The 26,346-nt window shown below is 37.1% G+C and overlaps 1 protein-coding gene and 1 pseudogene across 7 annotated transcripts in view; both read right to left on the bottom strand.

Moving 5' to 3' along the window:
- The window catches only part of ARID4A (AT-rich interaction domain 4A), a 64,659-nt gene that overhangs the window by 19,947 nt on the left and 18,366 nt on the right, over positions 1–26,346 (bottom strand). For 5 of the 7 annotated variants that reach the window (XR_004967462.1, XM_036308610.1, XM_036308600.1 and 2 more), the window contains exons 9-18: positions 23,993–24,072; positions 23,030–23,106; positions 22,250–22,416; positions 16,072–16,113; positions 9,465–9,537; positions 8,444–8,538; positions 8,228–8,325; positions 7,468–7,699; positions 4,696–4,946; positions 1,634–1,831 (exon numbers count right to left, since the gene is read on the bottom strand). Coding sequence is in view for 6 of the 7 variants with exons in the window: in XM_036308610.1 (XP_036164503.1) it covers positions 1,634–1,831; positions 4,696–4,946; positions 7,468–7,699; positions 8,228–8,325; positions 8,444–8,538; positions 9,465–9,537; positions 16,072–16,113; positions 22,250–22,416; positions 23,030–23,106; positions 23,993–24,072 (1,313 nt within the window). In the remaining variant the exon portion in view is untranslated. The remainder of the gene's footprint in view (positions 1–1,633; positions 1,832–4,695; positions 4,947–7,467; positions 7,700–8,227; positions 8,326–8,443; positions 8,539–9,464; positions 9,538–16,071; positions 16,114–22,249; positions 22,417–23,029; positions 23,107–23,992; positions 24,073–26,346) is intronic. The other 2 variants (XM_036308603.1, XM_036308625.1) reach the window with 1 other exon arrangement.
- LOC118660880 lies at positions 24,451–24,577 on the bottom strand (annotated as a pseudogene).

Below are 26,346 nucleotides of genomic sequence, written 5' to 3'. Positions count from 1 at the left end.
ATATAATAAAATGTCTGTGAGAATGGTCATACAGTAAAACATTAAACAATTTAGAGAAACATGATAGCAAGGGAAAATTCTAGAAAGCAGAACAGAAGAACAGACCCACAAAGACGATAAATAAGAGTGGATGAATGAACTGATTAGAATCTGAGGAAAAAAGAAGACTTTAATATGCCACAACTGCAAAGATAGTGACTCAAAGTTGGTAAATGTAGGCTTTCCTCCTGAACTCAACAACAAGTACATACAACACAACAGTGAGGTAGACTAGGTTTGTTCTAATGTTAGCAGAAATGTGAAAGGCACAAGCTGGTTTGAGAAAAAAGAAAAAAAATTAGAGGTTTATATGCAATAAACCCATAGCTTTAAAAATATTTTATATGTGATAAACCCAACTTTAAAATGATGTGAGATGAAAGAAACCTAACTCACTAAAAAGAAAAAGAAAATGTTAACATTTACTTGTGCAATTGCTAAGTGCCAAGCATTGTTGTAAGCATTTTGTATTTTAATACAGGTATTACCAAGATTTCTCACATCTCTACAAAGTAGGTATTTTATCTTCCCCAATTCAGAGATGAGGGAATTGAGGTATAACAGAGTACACTGTGAATATGCAGGGAAACCTTGGAGTACTCTGGTTCCAAACAAATACAGACCAAGCAGAGGTATTAAACATACAAGCCTTTCTAAAGGAGAAAGAAAACTAGCCTCGTACAATCAGGTGGGCCTTGGTGTTGCTACAGAGGTGATCTGGCATCACAGCTAGGTTGTATTGTTCTCCTGTTGAACATGAACAATTTCAAAGAACATCAACATCAGACAAGTCTTGCAACATGACTGTGATGAATCAAGACAAAAACAAGACCACCCCCTTAGGGTGTATAAACACAGAAAAACAGGAACATTGTCCAAGCCACAAAAATGTCCAAACATCCTTTTTTCCTGACTGCAGCCTCTTTACCAATCTACAGCATTAACATCGGTTTAGTCTTCCCTCCTTCTGGATAACATTTATTAAGATGACCAATCACAGATTAACCCTATGTCTTAACAGCTTCCAATCTGGAGGAAAGCCCCATTTCCTTAAACCCTCCCCCAAATCACCTAATAGGAGTTCAAATCTTAAGTCCTTCCTAACACTTTTCTAAAGTAATCAATTTAGAATTACTGCAATGCCTGATATAGTTCTGATTCCCGATAAATGTAATAAACAAACAAACCCATTTGCACTGTTGGGAGCTGTGGGCCTGGTTCTTCGCCCATGTGCTGCAGGATGTTCTCAGAGAATCCTGAGCTACGGCTGCCCCCAAAGGTGGTACTCTGGGCTTTCACCCAATACCCTCTTACTGAATCACCTCACAGCTCTCCATGCTGTACATTCTTCCTCACTGCAAATGAGTAATACATCCAACTTGTTCAACTATAGGTATGATCTAGGCAACCTTTGGCTGGGAGTACTGGCACAGCTAGTCAACAGTGGGAGTGTTGGAAATCTTGGAAAATTAGGGTACAAGGTGTGCTTTGTAAATACACATACCATTTGCATTGGCTCTTCACAACATTAATTTGAACTTTTTGAATCACTGAAAAGAAATTTCAATAATAAGAAAATACATTTCTTGCTTACCTCACATTCCAACCATAGTAATGTACCAAATATAAAACTTCTCCATCATCAATTTCAGTGCTTTTAATACTGGCTTCATAGATTTTCTGCGTTTTTCCCCGTCCGTACTTTACTTTTACTTTGGTTCCTGTTAGGCAGGGTTCTGTATCTTCCTCATCTTCCTCTCCTTCAGAGTCACATTTGCTTTCAGTTTCTTCCCTGCAGTAAGTTATAACATTGATAATGCTACTAATAGCTTAATGGAGAACAAACTAATATATGCTAAAAAAAAAATCCAACATATATAATAGTCACAACCTAAATATTACCTTAATAGCATGTCAGTGGAGGAGGAGAAGAAGGAGGAGAAGGAGAAGATTTTTAATGGACTACTTACTAAGGAATTTATTTATTATGTAAAGGTGCACTGTACCAAAAGTAAATCCAGACTTCTTAAAGGCCAATCAATAATGTAATTAAATGATGATGTGGAGTCAAATAAATCACTTTTGTTAAAACAAAGTAAGAATAATATGCTCTGAAAGCCTTTGGAATTCACACTCAAGTGTCACTTTGTATGCAAAAATTATCTAAAAGTAATTTGTAACTTCCTGCAACTAAATTGTTTTAAATCTACATTACTATTGCTTTCTACTCAATGTAAAATTGTTCTTAGCAAGACTAATTTTTGATGGATAAAATAATGAAAAAGAGCTATCTACCTTAGTAACCATATCTTTTAAATTAGTTTATATTTCAACAGGTCACTAGTTGAAACTGTGGGATAGCACCAGGAGAACAAAGCTTTGCGCATCTTTATGTTTAGGGCACAAGTGCTATTAAAATGGTGCAACCAGTATATTCTCTATTTGTTTTCATTCATCTCCCATTAGCTTTCCTTTGTTTTGATAATCAGGTAAAAGGAGATTCACATTGGGAGGTCCAATAGTAGTTTTACAAACATCCTGTGTTAATATTGCAAGGATTCAGAAGAGATCTGCATCAAAGGCCAGTCTAGTGTCACAAGAGTATTATTAAATGCTTAAGAGAAGGCATTGTGCTCTATAATAAACAGAGCATTATTTGGAGGACCACTAGGCAGTCAACATGAAATAGCTTTGACAACCCATTTGCCTTGGGAATGTTTTTCTCCAAGGGCACCTTCCAATTACAGCCTGAAAGGGTAATTTCAAACACTATGAAAGAAACTACTTAAAAACAAATTTCTATAGATATGAATGTTTCCCATTTCCATGATTCCTGCTACAGAATGAGAATACAGATTGTTTATTTGCATATTCAATTTTTATTTTATGAAAAGGAATACTGTTCTTCATATATGTCTGAAATTTTCTCTAAAATATTCGTCCCATTTATATTTTATATATGTATTGTGTGTTTTATGTATTACACTAGAGGCCAGGTACACAGATTCGGGCACATTGAAAGGAAATTAATTAGAAGGTGGCCAGCAGGGCAGGACTGGGCAGGGTAGGACTGGGTAGCTGGACACACCCTGGAGCCAACTTCCCATGGTCCCTCCCTGGTCTGCCGCACCTGGGGCGGCACTGGGGCTCGAAGGGTGTCTGCAGAGTGAGTGGTATCCCTCTGGGAGGTGGGGTCCCTCAGCCTGGCCTGTAGGGATCGGACCAAAACTGGCAGTCCGACATCCCCCGAGGGGTTCTGGAGTGCGAGAGGGCACTCTGCAAAGTTGCTGTCACTTGGCAGCTCCGTATTGAGCATGTGTCCCTGGTGGTCATTGAGCGTCATAGCTACCGGCCGGTCACTTAGGCTTTCATATATATAGCTATTATATTAATTATATTATATCATATTATATCATATTATATTATATTGTATTATATTATATTAATTATATTGCTTATTAACAAAACTTCAAACTATAATTAAACCCTACTTTTTAAGTGGTTCACCTTTGCTTAAATTTTTTGTCCAAATATTTGAAATACCATTATACGCAATTGTACTCAACTCCAATTACTTCCTTCCACTTTTCCTAATCCTAATTATATTTCACTACTTTCAGAACTTTCCTTATTCACTAATCTAATTCACACACAATTGTGATAGCTCCTTACTTATTTGTACTGAATCATAAAATTATCTGTTCGCTCAGCAGTCATTCCTATTTTTCTAAATATTTTGTCCACAGTTAACTTTCAGATGGATGTCAGCCACTAGTTAAACATAGCAGGCTACTTTTCCCAAATTTTGCTCAACAATTCAAATTTCTAGAAAACTTAGCAAAATATAATGTAATAAATGAAAAATAACTATGGAGGTGAGCTTATATTACAAGTGTGTTATGCTATTGTTGCTGAATTAAAATTCATTTTTAGTAGTATATAAAAATTAGTAAATCTATTTGACAACACAGAAATGGCCAATTAAACACCGTCGGATATTACTTTGATCTAGCTGAACTGCCTAATTGGTTATTTTTAAGTCAATTCAGTCCATACATGTATATAATATATGGGGGGAAAAATACAGTTTTCACTCAACAGCAAACAGGATGGACATTAAAAAGCTGAAATTTATTGGTGTGATGTGGGGCAAGAATGTATTTTCCAAACAAGAATAAGGGGTGCATGCCACTTAATCTAATACAATAACTTGAAAAAGAAAAATGTCTTAGATAAAGCTAACACACAGAAACATCTGCTAGTATTGTGCACCCATGTGTTTGTTAGCTTTCCCACGTTGTACCTTTTTTAAAATGGAATTTTTGCTGTCGCTGTTTCCTCTTGTCCACTTCCTCCATTTTTCTCCAGCTCCCTTCCCTGCTGTCAACTGCAGGACCTTTCTTTTGACTGGGTGGCGCAGCCTTCTTTGAGGCCACTGTTTAGGGCACAAGTGCTATTAAAATGGTGCGACCAGTATATTCTCCAATTCCGAAAGGCGATACACATCATCTTCACAATGTGTTTCACCTTCATTAGACAAGAGGAATGGAAGTCCCAATAAGAAAACATTCCCTCAAACCTGAATATCTAAGCAGGAACAGAGCACTGCTGTGCCCCAGACAGGTGCTTCTGGAGAACAAATTTAAGATATTGTACCTCTCTTGGTTTTTCTCTTCCTCTTCATCTGAGTCTCTGTCAGAATCCTCCTGCTTTTTAATTTTCTTCTCCTTTTGCTTTGGTGTATTTTTTCTCCCCAGTAGTAGCTCATTTTCTTTTTTCTCTGCAGTTTCATAGTCATCATTCACATCCTTACTTTCTGTATCATTATCTTTTAATTTGTCTTCTGTTTTCTCCTCTTCAATTTCCTTTTTAATAGAATTTGCATCTCGAGCAATTCTCCTTCGTCCCTAAATAGAGCGTACGGAAGCTTTAAAATAGCTATCACTACAAGGGGGGCAAGGGTTGGACAACAGAAAAATGTGTTTGTTTTTAAACGTTCATGGCAATGACTAGTCTTCTCTCTAGCTTGAGAAATGACAACGTAACTCCTATGTACTTCTCTTCCTCTTGAAAATAATACCTCATGTAAATTACTTATGTCCAGGACTACTATGATCCTTAGCTACAGATTACTTAAAAAAGAAAAATGTTCTTTGTTCACTACATTATCTCTTTTAGTATTTCTTGACTACAATAAAAGTTTTTAAAGCAGTATCTAAATGTCAATAAGTTAATAATAATAATGATAGTAATAATAAACCAACCCCTAACTTATGTATGAACTTTTAAAAAGTTCTGTGGTCTCTAATTCTAGTTTTTTAAAATGAAATTTATATTATCACTATAGTTAGGTATGGCTACGTTTTAAAAGGGCTGAATTGCATCAATGGCCAGAAGTGAGCTGATTTCTTTGAGTAGAGTATCTGAAGAGCTCACTGGGCCTACATTGTATTGTTATGCCCCCAGCAGCTTTTACTCAGCCTCTTGTTGCCTACTCAACTAAACACGAAACTGGTGAGATATTTATTTCCTAAATTCTTCTTCAAGTCAACCTCCACACACTGGCACGATTCCCCTCTACTTGGAATAAAGTGAGGATAAAAAGGCACCAATAATTTAGGGACCACTGAAATACTTTACAATTAATATCTCAGCATAACAAATATTTTCCCTAGTTCCTGACTATGTATTAAACTTCAAAGGTAGAAAGAAATTTATTTTTCTTGTCACAAAGAACTAAAATTTACATTCCATGAGGGCAGGCATTTTGTCATGCTCACTTTCATATTCTCAGAACTAGACAGTGTCTGGCACATAGCAGGTGCCCTTTAAATATTTATATGTATGAATGAAAGTTGTTATCTACTAAAATTTAGGTCTATATACTTTTGTCCCTGAAATCCCAGTTTTACAAATCTGCTCTCTATATTCAGCTACATTAGGAGGATATTTTTACAAGCACATTTATTGCAGCTCTTCTTATAATAGTAAAAAATTGGAGAAAAATCTCGAGGAAGGAAAATTTATGGTACATCTACAATACAGGACTCATACAATACAATACAATACAATACAATACAATACAATACAATACAATACAATACAATATACAATACAGATGTTTTACATAATATGAAGGTGATGGTTGTACAACAATGTGAATGTAGTCAATGCCACTGATCTATACACTTAATATTGGTTATGATAAATTTTGTTATGTGTACTTACAATTTTTTAACACACATTTTTGCCACAATTTTTAAAAATTAAAAAGATGAAAAGAGACAAACCAATTTGTATGTTTCCTAAAATTCACTAGAAAATTCCATTTACTAGATGACAGTTGGAATAGACAGTTTTAGAAAACGGTTTCTGGTTAGATAAAAGAGAAGGTGACTTCAACCTCCTCTTTCATCGAATATGATTTCACTGAAAAATAAGATATATTACAGTAACTGAACTTTGATAGTGTGATAAATTTTCTTTCTCCTCAATTTTAATAAATGCTATTATGTAGACATCATTCAACAATGACCAAAACAGTGGGTGACAATTCTTAAAAAGGACTTACATAGTTATGGAGAGGAAGAGTAGAGTTAGAAGATACAACCAGTGTGCACATGACTAGAAAACAGGCAGAACATGAAAAAATGGCCACAAGCACTGTACAGTGTACTATGGAGTAACACAGAGAAAAGATCCCACCTGGTTGGGAGCACAAGTGTTATAAAGAGGAGATTCATTCACGCAACAACTATTAAATAAGTCCTCACTATGTGTCAGGCACTATTCTAGATGTCTGGGAACTGTCAATGAATAGAGTAGACACTAGTCCCTGCCCTCCTGAAGTGTGCTTCTAGTGCAGAGAGGGTAAAAGAAACAAGATATACTTAACAGAATAAATGTTACATATAAAAAGAGCAACATTAGAGGGAATGTGCAATGAATATTTGGAATTGACCTTAAATGAGAATGACTTGAACAAACAAAAACAGAAAACAATAGAAGATCCCTAACTGGTTTTGCTCAGTGGATAGAGCGTTGGCCTGCGGACTGAAGGGTCCCAGGTTCGATTCCAGTCAAGGCCATGTGCCTCGGTTGCAGGCACATCCCCAGTGAGGGGTGTGCAGGAGGCAGCTGATCGATGTTTCTCTCTCATCTATGTTTCTAACTCTCTATCCCTTTCCCCTCCTCTCTGTAAAAAAATCAATAATATATTTTAAAACACAACAGGAGAAATGATTTCTCAGGTAGAAGAGATAATATGTGATATATTAGAGAAAGGTAGCTAGATTAGCCTGGCTAAAACATAACTAAATACTGGAAAATAAATTAGGTTCATTAAAATATTTTTGTATGTATCTGAAAATGTCCATAATAAAAAATGTTAAGTAATTTTTAAAATAAACCAGATAGTTAAGTACTTACCCGTGGAGATTTTAATTCTATTTCTTCTCTTTCACTTTCACTGTTTGAATCAATATTTTCCTCGGGTTCACTCTTTACTTCTACTAAAGGCATTTCTTGGTCTAGTTTTAGAGCCTCTTCCATTGATTCGTCTAAGTCTTTTTTTTCCTCTTTTACTTTTGGTTCATGGTGGTGAATAGTTCTGAACTGGATATTTGCAGAACGGCAGTACTCTTCAAAACCATAAAGATACCTAAACAAACAGTATTTCCCTTTGATAAATCTTAGTCTTTACATTTAACTTGAATACTATATCATTAAACACACATTTTTAAAAAGTAACACTCAAGCCTTTCTTTTTTTAAAGTACTTTTTCTATGTTACTAAATTATTGGTGTTTTAAGAAGAATTATAAACAGAAACATTGATCATAAAATAAAATTCCTAAAAAATATAAGCTTGTGATAACTGAACATAGCCATTGTAGTTTTGATCTGAAAGTTATTCACACAAAAGATTGAGCTCCATAACATGCACCATCATTTTAGATGATAAATGCTGCCTGTATCCCTGATTTTGGAAAGGAAATTAGGACAACACAAAAAAATGGAGCACAGCAGACTTGGTGCACTGAAATAACTTTCAATCACAAGTATCTATTAACCTAAACCTTTTTATACACTTTCTCCAACTTCAATATTCTTATTTAATTGTTAACCAAATAAATGGAAAATATTCCCTGTAACTATGTATTCTTTGATGAATAAACGATACTACTTACTTTCGATATGCAGTTTTTACATTGTAGGAAGCAGCTGAATTCAAAATAGGAATGCCAAGGTCCATATAAATTTGCTTCCATACAGCACCACTATCAATCTGGAAAATTAAGTTTTTATTTGTTAACGTTTGCAAAGGGAGATCATCTTTACTTACCTAAAGTACATGTAACAGTGAAACATTAGATAATTTAACTTTTCATCACTTCCTTACTTACATTGTCACATCCACCCTGATGATAAACCAGTCTAAAGAGTTTGAAGAGATTGAGATCTTTATAGCCCAAAACAGGTGGTTTGTTGATTGGAGTACCTATTTTTTTATAGAGGGTAGAAATAATGTTTAATCAAATGGAAAAAAACTAAGCTAAAAAAAGCTATCAATTTCTAATTTCTCAAATTTCATTAATCAGTGGATATATTTAAAAACCTTAATTTTTTAAGTTATATAAGACAACACAAAATATTCAGTATATTCTTGTGGTAGTCTTTAGATTTACTCCCACAAATAATAAAATCACCTCTCTAACTACCACTGAATTGGGTAAAACTAAATTAACCTTAGGACTGCAAGGTGTAGCCAATAGTGTTGTTGGTTCAAAAAGCCTGGGCAAGAGTACACACAATGCAAAGGGTACATTTTAGGCCATGGTTCATTTTCTCTATTTTAACACAAATGTTAAGACTGTTAGCAGTAATCTCAAGGATGATTTCTGAAGGCCACAGGGGGTATGCAGGACAATTTATCTAAGGGTTTCTCAGAACTAATGTAATGTCAAGAAGTATGATATTTCTGAGGGTCTATTTCTTCTAACCCTAAAGCTTTCTTTTTTTCTAACTTCTAAATAGAAATCCTATTCTATTAGATAGGAACTGTTCTCCTATTATGTTTGTTTAGACCAAGGAATAGGCTATAGTTTACTTGCCACAAAGACAGTATTAGTTAATTAATGGTATGTAGATTAACATTATGACTGTTCACTTTCTATTACTGAAATATTATGTTTTGGTTTTACAAGTCCCAAGGAAACTAAATTTAATTGTACCAAAACTATTTTTCTATATATTTCTGGTCAAAATAGATATGAACATTATTTTTATTCATAGTACTTAATTGCTGTCAGGTATTACTTTAAATCCAAATCCATATATCCATGATTCTAACAAAAACAATGCATAAACCTAGAATCTGAAAGTGTAATAGAAATGACTACTTTCAATGAATGAGCATGAAAGTACCTCTGTCTTCCATAAACTTATAAAGCTGTTGGAGGAAGTTGTCCCTCTCTTCAGGATCAAGTTCTTCCTCAGGCTGTAAAGGTAAAATATACAAATATGTAGATCAATGAGTAGGATGAGATACATTACTTCTTTTCTTGTTGTTTTGTGAACTCAATGTAAGGGGATAAAATTTTAATGAAGCTGGAAATACGAATTTCCTCAAAATCCTACAATGCCAGATTTTAAGTCATATTTTGATAGAGCTGATTTGATGCAACTGTCAAAATATCATTATCTACCCCCAAAAATAAAAGAATTAATTTAAAAAATATCAATCTCTACCCTTATCACTCTAACCCTATCCTTGAGTATCACCATAAGGACTAAGATTAGTCAGGAGAAAAAGGCTCAAGAATGAAATGGGCTGAGAGTGTTTTCATCTCCCTTTTTTGTGTTTTTTTTAATCCATTAAAATACCATGTGGCCTGTACAAATATATTGTAGCTGAGCACACTAATTACGAATGTATTTATTATAAAAACAACCCACACACAAAAATTGAAATTTTGTTATTGTTGAATGAATATAACCCAAAGGTTGCAAAGTCACATGGCAAAATTCTTTTGTTTGGAAGCATCATATTTGAAAAAACTTTAAATGCCTTGCCCTGGTCAGGTGGCTCAGTTGATTGGAGCATCGTCCTAGGCAACAAAAGGTCTCGGTTCCATCATCCGTCGGGACGCTTACAGAAGGCAACAGAGTCATGTTTCTCTTTCATATCCATGTTTTTCTCTCTCTCTTTCTCTCTCTCTCTCAAATCAATAAAAACATATCCTTGGTTGATAAAAAAAATAATTTTAAGCCTTTAAATGAGTCATATAAATTCTGTTTGCCCCAGACTCTACCATCCCCTTTTATCACACTAGCCTGCTTTTCTCATTTGCCTGGCATCTGTATTGACTTTGCAACCCTGATAATAAGACAATAAAAATTTTCTTGTGAAAGAAAACTAGATAAATAATTGCTCATTTATTGGGAGATGGAGTAGAGGAACGAATGGAAACATTCATGTAAAAGCAACTATTTCTACAAATACCTATTTAAGTGTGACTTTTTACTAATTCTATAAATTAATGATGTTATCCTATGCAGCCTAGGTTTTTGGCTCTAGTAAAACAACTGGTTATGGGTTTCAATAAAATACTCCCTTTTCAGATAGGCTACTTGTAAACTAGTATTTGGGAACATTCTTATTTAAAATTCATTCATAATGATTTAGAAATTGGGTACTTTCAGTTTTATCAAATATAAAGAAACTTTAGTCAAAATTCTAAGCCTCAAAACTTAGCAATTTACAAAGTTAATAGGAGTCATTACTAAATGCTCAAATCAACAATGGCAGTTCTTAATATAATATTGTATGTCAACTGTTATTGAAAGATAAATTTTTGTTTTGTTTTGTTAATCCTCACCTGAGGATATTTTTTCCATTTATTTTTTTTTTAGAGAGAGTGGGAGGGAGGGGAAGAGAGAAACATTGATGTGAGAGAGACACATTGATTGGTTGCCTCCCACACATGCCCAGATGGGGCCAGGAATCGAAACTGCAACCCAGGTACATGCCCTTGACCAGGAAGTGAAACTGCAATGCAACCCTTTGGTACTTGGGCTGACACTCTATCCATTGAGCAACACCAGCCAGGGTGAAAAGTAAAAATTTTTTTTTTAAACATATTTTATTGATCTTTTACAGAGAGGAAGGGAGAGGGATAGAGAGTTAGAAACATCGATGATCTGCCTCCTGCACACTCCCTACTGGGGATGTGCCTGCAACCAAGGTATATGCCCTTGACTAGAATCGAACCTGGGAACCTTGAGTCTGCAGGCCGATGCTCTATCCTCTGAGCCAAACCAGTCAGGGCGAAAAGTAAATTTTACAAAAGAAATATATATACAAAAAAAAAGTGTTTTTTTCCCCCATGTGAATTAAAACATTTTGCTTTTGCAAGGTAATTAATACAACTGCCTATCAGGGAAAACATTTGTCTAACATTGTGCTATACACCTGAAACTAATACAAAATAATACTGAATGCTAACTGTAATGGGGGGAAAAAAACCTTCCAGTGAGTTAACTCAAGGAAAAAAAGGAATCCAGTAGCTCAAGAATCATTTCATATGTTAATTTTAAGGACTTGCAGTATGGGGGGAAAAACAAAAACACTTCACGCCATACTGGCTCTATGCTTTGCTTGGGCCTTGTAATCTCCTCAGGCTAACAACTCATTTCCAGTATTTAGGATAATATAGAATTTAAATAAGACCATCTTATCGATATATATAAAACCCTAATATGCAAATAGACCAAACGGCGGAATAACCGAACAACCGGTCGCTATGACATACGCTGATCACCAGGGGTCATGTGTGAAACATGGTGGGCATCGGCAGAGCGTGAAACATGGTGGGTGTCGGCTGTGGAGGGATGGTGGAGCCAGGTGAGCCAGACCAAGGTGGCGCGCCAGTTGCTGTCATCGGGGCGAGCCTCTGGTGGTTACTGAAAATTCTTTGCTCCCGTGCACCACGGTCTCACCTGGCGCTCATACCCACGGCTGGCACTGGAGCTGCCGCTTGCACCCGCTGCTGGCTCCCAGCACCAGCTCTGATTGCTTGGCTGCAGGTCCTGATCACCCCTCAGGGCTTCTCCACCTCCCCCTGCTCCTGAGGGGTGATCAGGGCAGCAGCCACCACTTGCAACTGCTGCTGGCACAGGTCCCAATCACTGTGCCATCAGTGGGTACAAGCAGGGCTGGCACCGTCAGCGTGTGGGAGCAGAGGCAGCAGGAGCAGGGCTGCCAGCAGACAGGGAACCAGGGGCCATGGCAGGAGGGGCTGGGCGGGGACATGGAGGATGGGCCGAGACCTGCCCCTGTGCCCACTGCAGCCTTGCAACCCATAGTTTCTTTAAAGGTGCACAAATTCATGCACTGGGCCCCTAGTGCAGCATATATAAAAGCAATTTTTTAAAAAGGCACTAATTTGAAATCAAAGTTTCTTACAAAACAAGTAAACAAAACAAAGCCATCAATTGCAGATTAGGTATTTATTAAGGTTGTATCAACCATTTCATAAATTCTTAGTTATTGAGAATACCAGAGACCTGGTGCATGAAATTCATGCATGGGAGCGGGGGCCCTTCAGCCCAGCCTGCACGCTCTTGCAATCCGGGACCCCTAGGGGGATGTCCGACTGCCAGTTTAGGCCCACGGGATCAGGCTGAAACCGGCAGTTGGATATCCCTCTCGCAATCTGGGACTGCTGGCTCCTAACCACTCGCCTGCCCGACTCGCCCCTAACCACTCTGCCTGCCTGATCGCCCCTAACCGCTTGCGTGCCTGCCTGATTGCCCCTAACCACCTTTGCCTTGGCCCTGCTGCCGCAGCTTTGTCCGGAAGGTCATTCAGCTGTCCAGTCTAATTAGCACATTATGCTTTTATTATTATAGATAGAAATTTTTTTAGCCCTAGCCGTTTTGGCTCAGTGGATAGAGCATTGGCCTGTGGACTGAAGGGTTTCAGGGTCAATCCGAACAAGGGCATGTACCTCAACTGCAGGCTTGATCCCTGGCCCTGATCAGGGCGCAAGCAGGAGACAATCGCTGTGTCTCTCTCACATCAATGTTTCTCTCTCTCTGTCTCTCCCACTTCCATCCACTCTCAATGGAAAAATATCCTTCGGTGAGGATTGATAAAACAAAAATAAGAATATCTGCATTTTAAAACTATAGGCCCAGTGCATGGATTTGTGCACAGGAGTGCGGGATTTCCTCAGCCTGGCCTGCGCCCTCTTGCAATCTGGGACCCCTCGAGGGATGTCTGACTGCCGGTTTAGGCCCTAACCACTCTGCCTGCCTGCCTGGCCTGCGGGGATTGGGCCTGAATCAGCAGTCGGACATCCCCCGAGGGATGTAGCAGTGTGCCAAGTGCCAGATGGCTAGGGAGGAGCCTGAGCAGGGGCAGGTGCCGTGTCACTCCCGCTCATCCGGGCACGCTGCACTTGCTGCCGCTGCTGCTCAGTAGCGCTGCTGCGGAGTTGGGAGAGGCTCCCACCGCCGCAGCTGCACTCACCAGCTGTGAGCCTGGCTTCTGGCTGAGTAGCACTCCCCCTGTGGGAGCGCACTGACCACCAGGGGGCAACTCCTGCGTTGAGCATCTGCCCCCTGACGGTCAGTGCATGTCATACCGACTGGTCGTGCCCGTCATTTGGTTGTAACGGTCACTTAGGCGCGCATGCACACACACTAGAGGCTCAGTGCACAAAATTCATACACTGGGTGGGTGGGTAGGGGAGGTTCCTCAGCCCAGCCTGTGCCCTTTAGCAGTTCGGGACATCCCTCTCACAGTCCAAGACCCCTTGCTCCTTACTGCCCACCTGCTCACTGCTCCTTACTGCTCAGCTTGCTGCTCCTTAGCACTACCACAGAGGTGGGAGAGGCTCCCGCCACCGCCGCTGCGCTCACCAGCCGTAAGCCCGGCTTCTGGCTGAGTGATGCTCCCCCTGTGGGAGCACACTGACCACCAAGGGGCAGCTCCTGTGTTGTGTCTGCCCTCTGGTGGTAAGTGTGCATCATAGCGTCTGGTCATTCTGGTCATTCCGCCATAAAGGTCGCTTAGGCTTTTATTATATAGATACATAGAAGGTATGTTTTTATTGATTTGAGAGAGAGAGAGAAGGGGAGAGGAAGAGAGAAACATTGATGAGAGAGAAAAATCAACATTGATCTGCTGCCTCCTGCATGCCCCCTGCTTGGGATGGAGCCTGCAATCCAAGCATGTGCCCTGATCTGGAATTCAACAGTGACTTCCTAGTGCATAAGTCGACACTCAACCACTGAGCCACACCAGCTGGGCAATAACATAGTTTTATAGGTAAAAATTAGTGAATTAAATACATATGATTTAAAAGTCAGTGGATGTCAACATCCAAAAGTGTATTAAGTTCCATAAGAAACCATGGCCATAAAATTTTAACTTTAGGTACAATTACCAGGTGTAAAAACAAGACGTAAATTAATAATTTTACTTACAAATGCCTGCTTGAAATGAAATTTACTTTCCACACACACAAAGAAGATGAAGCTATAAACAAAGTTTTAAAGTTACCTGTCTTTGCAAAAATTAAAATTGCTTATTCTCTTACAAGAAGCAATTTGCCCCAATCTGTTTTTGGAATTAGCTGTGTTGTTAGTCACCTTGAAGTAGACTACATATGCTAGGAAGCATCTCGAACTAGAAGAATCTGCCTTCATGGCTTTTGCTTGGGGGCTCATATTTGCTATAGCATCTCTCTTCTCCTTGGTAGGGGTTTTAGAGTGGGAGAGGGTTGTAATGATGGGAGGTAGAGAGTCCACTAGACTACTGATGAGCCCTCTTCTCTTCATTCAGTCAAACATGTGAAGAGTAATTATGCTCCCAGTAAAATGGCAGGGAAGGGGGTTAAGGATATAGAAGAGACATGGCCATGATCATGATTTCAAGAAATTTACAATTTCAGTTGGCATCAGTATATACTACTGAATATTACAGATAGTTGTGTTATCTATTTATCTACAATACTAGATTATGAATTTTCTAGATTCTGAAGATTTTCTGTATCTTCAAATTCAGTTCAAACATCTATTGATGGTTGCCATGAGTCAGGGAATACGCAAAAGTGCTGTGACTAGATGAGAAAACAGGCTACCTTCTACTTTGCCCTTGAGTCTGGCAAGGAGTGTCAAAATGTAAAAAAAAAATCAATTCAATACAATGTGATATATGTTGTAAAATATATAAAGATTCCTTGAGGGGATGAATGATTCTGCTGGGGATGGACTGATGGTGGTAACTTTAGGAAAAGCCTCCAAATGCGAAGAGCAGACAGCCCAGGAGTTAGAGGCAAACAGCATAAACCCGAGGCTGGCAAAGGCAGACTGTGATTAGGAAAAGACTTTGTGATGATATATGCTAGAGAATCAGAACTGCATACTCTGGGTAGCTGTGAGGTCTGAGAGAGCTAGACAGGAATTAGGTCACATTTGTGTTTTTAAAAGCTCTTTGCCAAGAATGAGTTTGATGACTGGAAGGGAAAGGCAAGCTAATACAGCAGTCCACAAGGAGGATCAATGCTGAATTAGTCTTGCCACCTAATGATGGAAAGAGAGAGGAATTAATACTGGTATTTTTTTAGTTTAAGTCTAAGTTAAGTTACTCATAGTTGTAGTCCTCAAAGTTTCAACACATTGGAAATGATCAGTAAGTTGTATGATGCTACAAACATGCCTATTTTACCTACAATTTATCACCAGTGACTGACATTTAGGTTAGACACTTTATTGTTATATGAATGAAAATGACATCTGTGAAAATGAACTGAGGAGGAGATTTTCTTCAATTGTTCCACATTCACTGAGTTTCAGAGCTAACATTAATGATAATATAAATGTAACAGGAGTCAGAGAATAGAGAGAAAAGTAAGAATGGCTGAGGATGTTGTCACAGGTGGTTGTGGCATAAATCACTTGCTAGCATTTACTTCATTCTTTTCCCAAATACATTAATAACAATAATTAATGATTATTCACTCACAAAAGGCACAAATTCTAGTGAAGGATGAACTTTCAGCATTTCCTTGGAATGGGAGATGAACACATTTTGTTATTTATTTTTTAATAATACCTTGTTTTTGCTGAGCTATTAACTTACTTAGCTAGCAACTCTACTCTTCAGAACACAAATTAGGAAGGTGAACAAAAAGTGTCCAAATTGTCCAAATACTTTAGTAAAAGATGATACACTTTACACAAAGCCCCTCAGACCGATATAACTTGTACACAGTTCTACTGAGTGGGTCAGGGTAGTTTCTTAGCACATAACAGATTAGGAAAGGATATAGTTGAACTTGATCTTCGTAGTTTCCCTGTGCTGTATATTGTATGTGAAGTACACATCTTTTGTTGATGGATATCTCACCTCTCATGAACCCCTACAGCTATCCTTAATAAGTTATTAAATGATTATACAACATTTTTGTTTTTGTATTCTAGTACACTATGCTTATTTCTCAATACCAAAATACTGTTTCTGTGAATTAACGTTATTTTGGACAACAGTAGCTTTGTTTACCCTTCATGGTGCTGTCTACAGCACCTCTTCTGCTCCTCTCTGTTAGCTCCCCTTCTCACCCCACCCCTGGAACTCCATCACACATTCTCTCAACTTCTCAGTTCTTATAACCCCTTAATCTCTCTGTCATGCCCCACAACTTAAAAAAAAACGAAAAAGAGGCTGAGCTTGGACTCCTCTAAAGGGGGCAAATCCCTCTGTTAGGGAAATGAGTATATTAAGACAACACGCTAAAAGCTCCACTCTGGGGAGCTAAGCACTGCAAGAAGTACAGCTCTGAGGACACCTGTGGGCTGGAAGAGTAACATAAAAGCAACAGTAATACCAGCAGCTGCTTGCTTTTTGAATACATTTTAAATTTGAAACATGAAATAACCTCACTGATTTTTTTAAAAACTGAAATAAATACCACAACAACTTACTAAGGTTAATGCACATAATATTTATAAGTCATATTCAACCACTGTACTTTAGCCAGAGCTCTCTTTGTTCCATTGGATCCTTTAAATCATATCTATAGTTTATAGTTTTCTGAGTTTTTAAAACTTTCATTTTACTTTCCTATTAAATATGAATAAAGCAAACAGGAAGTACAAAGGTGATACTCAATGTAATACACCTGACAACAAGCAGCTTCTGAGCAACACATACTAGTAAGAGGTAGTGAGGGGATGCTGTAAGGAGTTCCATATTGCTGGAGAATGGTGGAAAGAATAAAAAGGTGGGCATGTATGAAGGGCCAGACTTATAAAAGGTTAAGGTAAAAGACCTAAACTTCATCCTTTAGCTGCTGAAAGCCATTAAAGGGTTCCCAGCATGAAACATTTATGTTTTAGGAATAGGTCTATGGATAATGGATTGTAGTTGAAGAGATATAGGAAAGGACTAGTCAAAAGATACTGAAATAAGTGGGAGCAAGATACAAAAGAGGAGCATTAGTCAAGAACTCATTGCAAGTGACAGAAAACTATCCCAAACTAGCTTAAGCCAAAAAGAATTTATAAACTCACATTAGATAAGGAAATGAGATTGCTTATAGAGTGCACTGTCTGATAAAAGAAATCAATTATGGCCCTGGCCAGGTGGCTCAGTTGGTTGGAGCATCATCCCATACACCAAAAGGTTGGAGGTTCAATCCCCAGTGGGGGCGTGTATGGAAGGAAGCTGATGGATGTTTTTCTCACATCGATGTTTGTTTTTCTCTTTTCTCCCCCCCACTCTCTAAAAATCAATAAACATAATCTCAGGTGAGGATAAAAAACAAAAGGAAATCTTTTATGAGCTACCTATCCCATGTTTCCTTCCAAGTGAACTTTCTAGAACCTTACAACACTGTTTCAAATAGAAATATGTTAGGATAATTGCGTAGTCCACATTCATTCATTTATTCACAAGCTATTAAAGGAAGGTTTACTCTGTGCCAAGCTCTGTGTTGCTAGATGGTGGATGTTTATATTGGTGGGAAAAGGGAACAAAACAAAACCTTAACAACCACTGCTTTCACAGACCTTAAATCTCTAGAGGAAGAGAGAAAATATTCTTAAAACTCTGTGAAAATGTCTGTCATCTCTCTAAGTTTACTCAGTCATAAAAAAATCCTGTTATGAGGAGTAAACAATCTTACTTTAAAAATCACTAAGTCTCCAAGAATAAACTGAGAACAGTAAAGTACTTTCAGATTTCCATGAATAAAAAATTCCAGCACTTATGATTTTATAATAGCGGAATATAATTCTAGGCATTAAATGTAACAGTGATCCCTAGATAATGCAAAGATCAGAGAAATGGATATCGATACTTCTAAACAAAAATGGACATTTCTTATAAAGATTCACTAAATTCTAATTTCTTCTAAACAATCACCTATTTACTTTATCCTTAGAAAACTCTCTTATATTCATCCAAAGTGAATATAAGTCAGGAGTAAATGAATAATTGGCATCATTACTTAAGTTTACATGGACTTTCAAGCAATTTCAAAGCTCAAAAGGAAATTCAGTAACATATTTTTAATATAAAACTTTCTTAACAAAAGACATTTAAGTAATACCCTCAAACATAGTCTCCATTTACCAGTGAGTTAAAATTTAAAGCCATCAAGATATATATCATCTACTTCCTGTCAAACTATCAAGTCTTTTTCCACCCAGTAATAGTAGAAAATATATTTCTTGTACTGGAATCTAAACTACCAATGCTTAGGAATTCAAATAATTTTAAGTAAAAAGATGCTTCTCCATGGTAAAGCCATGGAATCTCAAATCTCCTTATCAAGGCTATATCAGGACACTCGAAGCATGAAATATAAAATCAATGCCCACTGCCCATGAACACTGCAGAAGTATCTAACACTTGTATGATTCTACTGCATAAAATTTACAAACACCAAATGGTTTACAGAATGTCATAAAAGATCTTTTTGATTACTGGAAAGCAACATTAAATCTTCATACAAAGCATAGCATAATTACATTTCGGGAAAAATATGATCTGTAATGTAATACAACAGCTTAGCCTCACTTATGTAGTAAAGGCCTGTAATGACTAAGCCAGGTAGGCCCTGGCTTATCAGATTTTAATTCATTTTACAGCATACCCATTTTTCCCCCTTTGCTATATATAGATTCACCTGCTTTTCAGTTTATCAATATACTAATTTTTTAAAATTACCGTTCTAGACAAGTTAGAATGATTCAGCAACTAAATCTTAAATCCAAGAGCAAAAATGCAGCTGATTTTTTTCTAAAGCAATCAAAATCTCACTCAAGAAAATCTGCCTATATAGCCAGAGAAAAAGAGGAATTAGTTTCTATCAATGAATTCAATAAAGTATGTTATGAAAATGACCATTTGAAAAATAATTTAAAATGATAATCATAAGAATCAGTGCCTACATTTTGTGATTTTGCTTTCATTTTTTAGTACATGAAAAGCATCTTGGTTCACTTAATTTTGGCAGGTTCATAATTTAAATAATACATTATAAGAAGATGCTAGCCTTACAAAAGTCCTTACCTTTTTAATTTCTTATTACCTGCAAACAATAGGTAACAGAGCTTGCCTCTGCTCGTCATTCTTTTTCACTAATATTTACTCATGGCTTGAATAAAACATTATAGTTTTTATGAAATTAATAGCTGTAATAAGAGCACTATTTACTATTTTAAAGCTATCCTCTCCAATCTTACTACAGAGCTTTTCCCCTCTTTGTTTAAAATTTCACGGTATTTTGGGGGGGGGGGGGGAAATAGGGAAAATGCACTCTGAAAAGAACACCAATTAAAAGTACTAGCAAAAATAGACTTATCTTTTTTCAATAATTGGCAATACAAGATGTTAACCTAATGTTATAATTTAGAAAAAATATCAAAACCAGACTGCAACAGTTCACACCCTGAAAATGTGGCCTATTTATCCTGAAAACATATAATCTATAAATACATATAAAATACAAAAATCACATTTAATATTTAGACTTTAAATCCTGAATTCTGCCTGTCTCTTCATTTTCATTTCAAAATCTATTTTGTTTCAGAAAAATAGCCTTCGTCCTCTGATGTTCTAAAAATAGACTCCTACTGTCTCTTTTACAAAAAACAATTATGCTCGGTTACGGTCCTACCATATCGGCCACATCACCAATAGCTAAAATTCCTATTTAACCTCATTTTTGGCAATAAAAATGGTAACTAAATATAAAAAAAAAATCTTACCTATATGCTGCATTTTCTTTCAAATGCAATATGGTTAGATTCCCCTTCTACTTAATCAGTACAGTGTCTGAACATTTTTCAGTCTGACTTGCAAATATTTGCTTTCCCTCTTAGGGCATAGCATCCGCAGGGTTATACAGCACTACTTACATTCTCTTCCACATAAAATCAGACATTACATGAAAGGAAAAGAAAGACAGCCCATTTCAAAGCATCTGGCAAACCTCCATTGGCAACCTGCCAAGCCTCTGCTAAACCTTCCTGTCTTTCCGAGCATGCTCACTTAAAACCAACAGCATGTTACTATGGCAACTCTGTAGGCAGCCTCTAAGTATGAACCGCCATTCTGATTTCAGAGTGCAAAACACCAAATACTGCAGGGGAAGTAAAAGGAGAGAAATGCTGTTTGCCCTTCATCACATACAAGTATACTAATTTTATTTCATAAATACATATTTGTAAATGTAAAACAGAAATAAGCACTCCACATTTTTCAAACAAGTATTTTTCATGCTCAAAGAGGAAGGTCTTCCTTTTCAGTAAACTCATTCTCTTTGTCTATCCCAAAACTCCTTTACCTCATAACAACCAAAAATACACTGGACAATTTATCCCGTTTGACAAAACACTGCTGAATAAATAGACAACAATATTCATGTAAATAATTACGTGGAATTCCATGAATGACTTCCTACAATTATATACTCCTAAATGACATATTAATATTACAAAAAAAGCCATCAGCACTTCAAAAATATAATCTAAATCTTTTCTATGACTAAACAAACTGCCAAATGAAATTTTCTTTCAGTTTGGATAGAATTTTTTTATGCCCATTATCCTTGAGATACTGTTAAATGTCTGGAAGAGGTCATGTTTTCGAAGTTAAGACAGACCAGACCTAGGTTCAAATCCTTGTTCTCCACATTTCACCTGGGTCACCTTGAAAAGTTATTTAACTTTATGATCCTCACTTTTCTCACCTTTAAAGTAGGATAACACCAGTTACTCCACATAGCAAACATTTAAATGAGTTAACACATGTAACTCCTACACACATTTCTTTACTCCTTGGTTGTTTGGGAAAGGTAGTAAAATAAAATAAAGAAGTTTGCCCTTGATTTGCCTGAAGAGTTCTTTGTAACCTCTTACTGTGTAAAAATTAGTCCTGATTTGCCCACTAAGCTAGAAGCCAAAAAACAAACAAACAAATCCTCTCTCCCAAATCAAGTTGAACCAGAGAAAGACAGAAACAAGTAAGAGATACTCTAAACCGGGTGGTGAATGTCGGGCCCACAGGCTGTATAAGGCCGTTGAAATCACTTGGTCTGGCACTGCCAAGGCATTAGGGGTGAGTTAATTAAATGTCTGACCAAATATAGCAGGCTAATTTTTAAGTTGATAATTCTGTATGGCCTGCAAATGATATCATAATTACCCAAATGGCCCTTGGCAGAAAAAAGGTTCCCCAACCCTGCTCTACAAAAGTATAACTTTTACATGAGTATCCTACATAAAGCCTAATATGCAAATCGATATGCACTGACCACCAGAGGGCAGACTCTCAATGCAGGTGGTCAGTGCGCTCCCACAGGGGGAGTGCCGCTCAGCCAGAAGCCCGGCTCATGGTTGGTGAGCACAGGGGTGGTGGCAGGAGCCTCTCTGCCTCTGCTGCAGGCGGGTGGTAAGGAGCAAAGGGTCCCAGACTGTGAGAGCCCCTGGCTGTGAGAGGGATGTCTGACTGCCAGCCCTATGGGGATCGGGCCTAAACTGGCAGGTTGGCAGGTGGACATCCCCCAAGGGGTCCCAGACTGGGAGAGGGTACAGGCCGGGCTGAGGAACCCTCCCCCCATCAGTGAACCAATCTCATGTACCAGGCCTCTATATTAAAATGTTTTTATATGTTACAAATATAAAATTTCACCTACCACCTCTTCTTCTTCCTTTTTGGCCTCCTTTTCCTTCTCTTCCTGATTTTCTTCAGGGGGGCCATCTTCATCATCACTGCTAGATGACTCAAGGATTTCACTTATATCCATTTTCCAATTATCAGGAACAATTCTAGTTTTTAAGAAGATGCTTGCTTTCTGTAGCCCTAAGATTTAAAACACACTTCAGCAATTGTTATGGAATCAGCATAACATGACTGAAAGGCATAACATTCAGTCAAAAGATCTGGGTTCAAATTCAACTGTCACTTATAAAACAACACAATACAGCCCTAGCCGGTTTTGCTCAGTGGATAGAGAATCGGCCTGCAGACTGAAGAGTCCCGGGTTTGATTCCAGTCAAGGGCACATGCCTGGGCTGCGGGCTCCATCCCCAATAGGGGGTGTGCAGCTGATCAATGATTCTCTCTCATCATTGATGTTTCTATCTTTCTCTTTCCCTCTCTGAAATCAATAAACACACACACACACAAAATAATACATTCGAACACCTTTTGTAAGTTACAATGTCATATTAATGTTTATTACTCTAGAAAATACTGTTAGAAATCTTAATGATAAAATATGAAAAGTAACCCTCATCTAAAAAATTATAAATCAAATGTTCTTTCTAGACATTTAAAAATAGCCATCAAATAAGGGTGGATATCAACTCTAAACAGTTAAAATGGCACCAGAGAATAGTCTGTCTTGCTTTAGTCAGTATTTGCCATTTACAGCCACATCATGAAATAATGCATTAATTCATCCTTATCTTACCTGGTTTAGCAGAGAGTTCAGATTCAGGCAGATTGAGAATGTCCACTTCCTTGATATCCTTTCTTGCTATAGAATAACTAATTACAGAAAAGAAGAAAAGGGAGAGAACCATTATTAAATAAAAATCATCATTTAAATAGTCCTTGTTAATACATAGAAAAATATAAACCTTAAAATCATAAGTATTTTGCATATAAAATGTTTTTAAAAGATCGTATATATCCTAATCCTTAATAAAGATTAAGAGGTAATATATGCAAAGCTGGTGTCTTAATTCTGATGATTCACATACTCAAAGTATATTAATGAGAGCCTCACATTTGTAATATTTCAATCTATGCAACTCTCCTACACACAGCATGGGGTACTTTATATCAGCATGATGTTTTTCTTATGGAAGACAAAAATGTCTATGTTAATCTTCATTGTTTCTTAAACTTACTGTTTGGTTTAGTAAAAAGAAATATAATAGAAGGTAGTATTAAAATATGTTTATCATTGTAAGATATATTATGGCACTAAATTTTTCAGAGGATTATAACATATTTTTCTTAATTTTACATCTTTTAATGGAAACAAAGCAAAGCTGAAGTTAAGAAAAGTTTCTAAAAATCTGACTTTTAATCAGAAAAAAAGTCAAGATAATATTCTGGTAATATAAATTTTACTTAAAGAGTATTTCATAGTTCATAACATGTAATAGTACATAGAAATTACAGAATTTTTACAATTAAAGAGAAAATCAATATCATGCTGTATTTAAAAAACTATTTACTATTATTCTCACATATTGTTGTTCAGGTTTTATAGTTTTTAAGTAAAAAATAACCTACATTATGAAGTCAAAATGTAAGTAAAAATTCAGTTCATGAAGTGATTAAACTTTTTAAAAAAACTTTTCTATCACTGTGATTTTTTTTTTTTTTCTCCCAATGTAACACTATGAAGTGATTCATTACTCACAATTTAGAATCGATAAATGATCGAACTAAACACTGGTCTTTTCTCACTGTGATGTCATCATTACAACTGGGAGATATTACCTAAAATAAAAAATAATACATTGAATCCTATTATCCTTGCTCAAAAACAGAATATATTCTTAAGTGGATTATCTGTAACAATAAAAGCATAATATGCTAATTAGACTGGATGTCCTTCCAGACGACCTTCCAGACGAAGCTGGGGCTGTGAGGGAAGCCCGGGTCCTGGATGCCTGCAGGTGGCTAGAGGGAAACTCAGGTCCCGGGTGCCTGCCAGCAGCCAGAGGGAAGCCTGGGTCCCGGGTGCTAGAGGGAAGCTGATGCTGGCAGCCAGGGGAAGGAAGGCCTACTCTTGGACAGATTTCGTGCATCGGGCTTCTAGTATTTTATAAGAAAGAGCTTCATTATCAATACCTTCCATTATTAATTACTTATAAAAGAAGATAACCTTATAATTTTTCTTTAGCATATTAGTTTTCTAGGTATTTTATTTATCTAGTCATCTATATTAAACTGATAAGAACAGATACTACACTTGATCTTAGCCAAAAGGCCGAGAAGCGATATCTAGTCATCTATATATATAAAAGACTAAGCGACCAACCAGTAGCTATGATGCACACTGACCACCAGGGGGCAGATGCTCAACACAGGAGCTGCCAAGCGACAGCACCTTTGCAGAGTGCCCTCTCACATTCTGGGACCCTTCGAGGGATGTCGGACTACCAGTTTTGGCCCTATCCCTGCAGGCTAGGCAAAGGGACCCCACCTGCTGGAGGGACTCCACAGATGCCCTTCAAGCCCCAGCACCGCCCCAGGTGCTGTTGGCCAGGGAGGGACTGCAGGAGGTTGGCTCCAGGGCGTGTCTGGCCCATCTTGCCCAGTCCTGCCCCTGCCAGCCACCTTCTAATTAATTTACTTTCAATGTAACCAGGCCTCTAGTTAGATTATAAAATGATAATTAATGAAATATAAATTACAATGTGACCAAAATATTTAAAAGTATTAGGACTTACTCTAAGCTAAATAATAACTCAGTTATTGAATTAATAAATTATGTATGATATATGATGAACATTTGGCATATTATAATTTTTAAAAACATACTTGAATCAGGATCTATTTTGAAATAAACACCTATCTAAATTCCCTTTCTTACCAGGGCATGTACAGCTTTTAGTAATTAAATCAAATCTGAGAAAATCTGAGTAAAGAACTTTTTAATTTCTTAAAAAATAACAAATGTAAATAACCAGTCTCTGTATACTTTATAGAATTTAATATTTTTTTAAATATTAAACTCTACCAATAAATTACTGACATGTACCTGCTCATTATTATCCCTAACTAGCCCCTCTCCTACAATCTAGCACTATCCACAAAACTTTGTTCAATGATGAAAATCTTCTACATCTGCGAGGGGGGTTGGGAGGGCAATGGGGGGAATAAGGACACATATGTAATACTTTAATCAATAAAGAAAATAAATTTTAAAAAAATCTTCTATATCTGACCCATAGAGTAGCGATGAACCACATGGGGCTGAGCACTTGAAATGTAACTAGTGCAACTTAGAGATTGAATTTTTAGTTCTATTTAATTTTAATTGTTACATTTAAATAGCCACATGGCTATTATATTAAACAGCATATATCCAGATAATTAAAAATTCTTGGCAGTCACACAAGCTGTCTTAATATCAGATGAAAGTAAATGTTTGTTAGGTGCTGGTAATTGTTATACTAATAATATATTTGTGCCCTGGCCTGTGTGGTTCAGTTGGTTGAGCAGCATCCCATGCACCAAAAAGTTGTCAGTTTGATCCCCACTATAGGAGAAAACCAATTGATGTTTCTCTGTTTCTCTCTCCCTCTTCCTCTCTTTGTAAAAAGATCAATAAAAACATTTTTTTTTAAAAAAGATAGGAGAGGTGAATATTTAAAAATAATAATAATATATTTGTGTCTACCTTCAAGGAGCTAACTGTGTAATGAAGGGTCAAGATACACAAAAGAACACAATGGAGGATAAGTACAGTGATACCACTAGGCTCAGGATAACACGAAAGCATCTAGGAAGAAGATTCAACCCAACCTGGAGAAGGAAAAGGTGTAGCAGCAAAGGATTCAAGTAAGTCTTCAAGGATGAGTAGGCACAGCCCAAAGCTTAATTACCTCATTTGTGAACCACTCTAATGGCCTCCAAATTGGTTCCTGCCACCTCCAGTCTTTCTAATAATAATCCACCCAACATACCACGGCCTCATTAATATTCCTACAAACACAGCTCAAATACTGTCACTCTTTTGCAAAATACTATGCAGAATTATGTCCA

This window comes from Myotis myotis, unplaced genomic scaffold (genome assembly GCF_014108235.1).
Source record: "Myotis myotis isolate mMyoMyo1 unplaced genomic scaffold, mMyoMyo1.p scaffold_m19_p_1, whole genome shotgun sequence".
In the NCBI taxonomy this organism is placed as follows: Eukaryota; Metazoa; Chordata; class Mammalia; order Chiroptera; family Vespertilionidae; genus Myotis; species Myotis myotis.
Note: the sequence above shows the minus strand (reverse complement) of the source record. Positions and strands in the feature narration are given on the sequence as shown.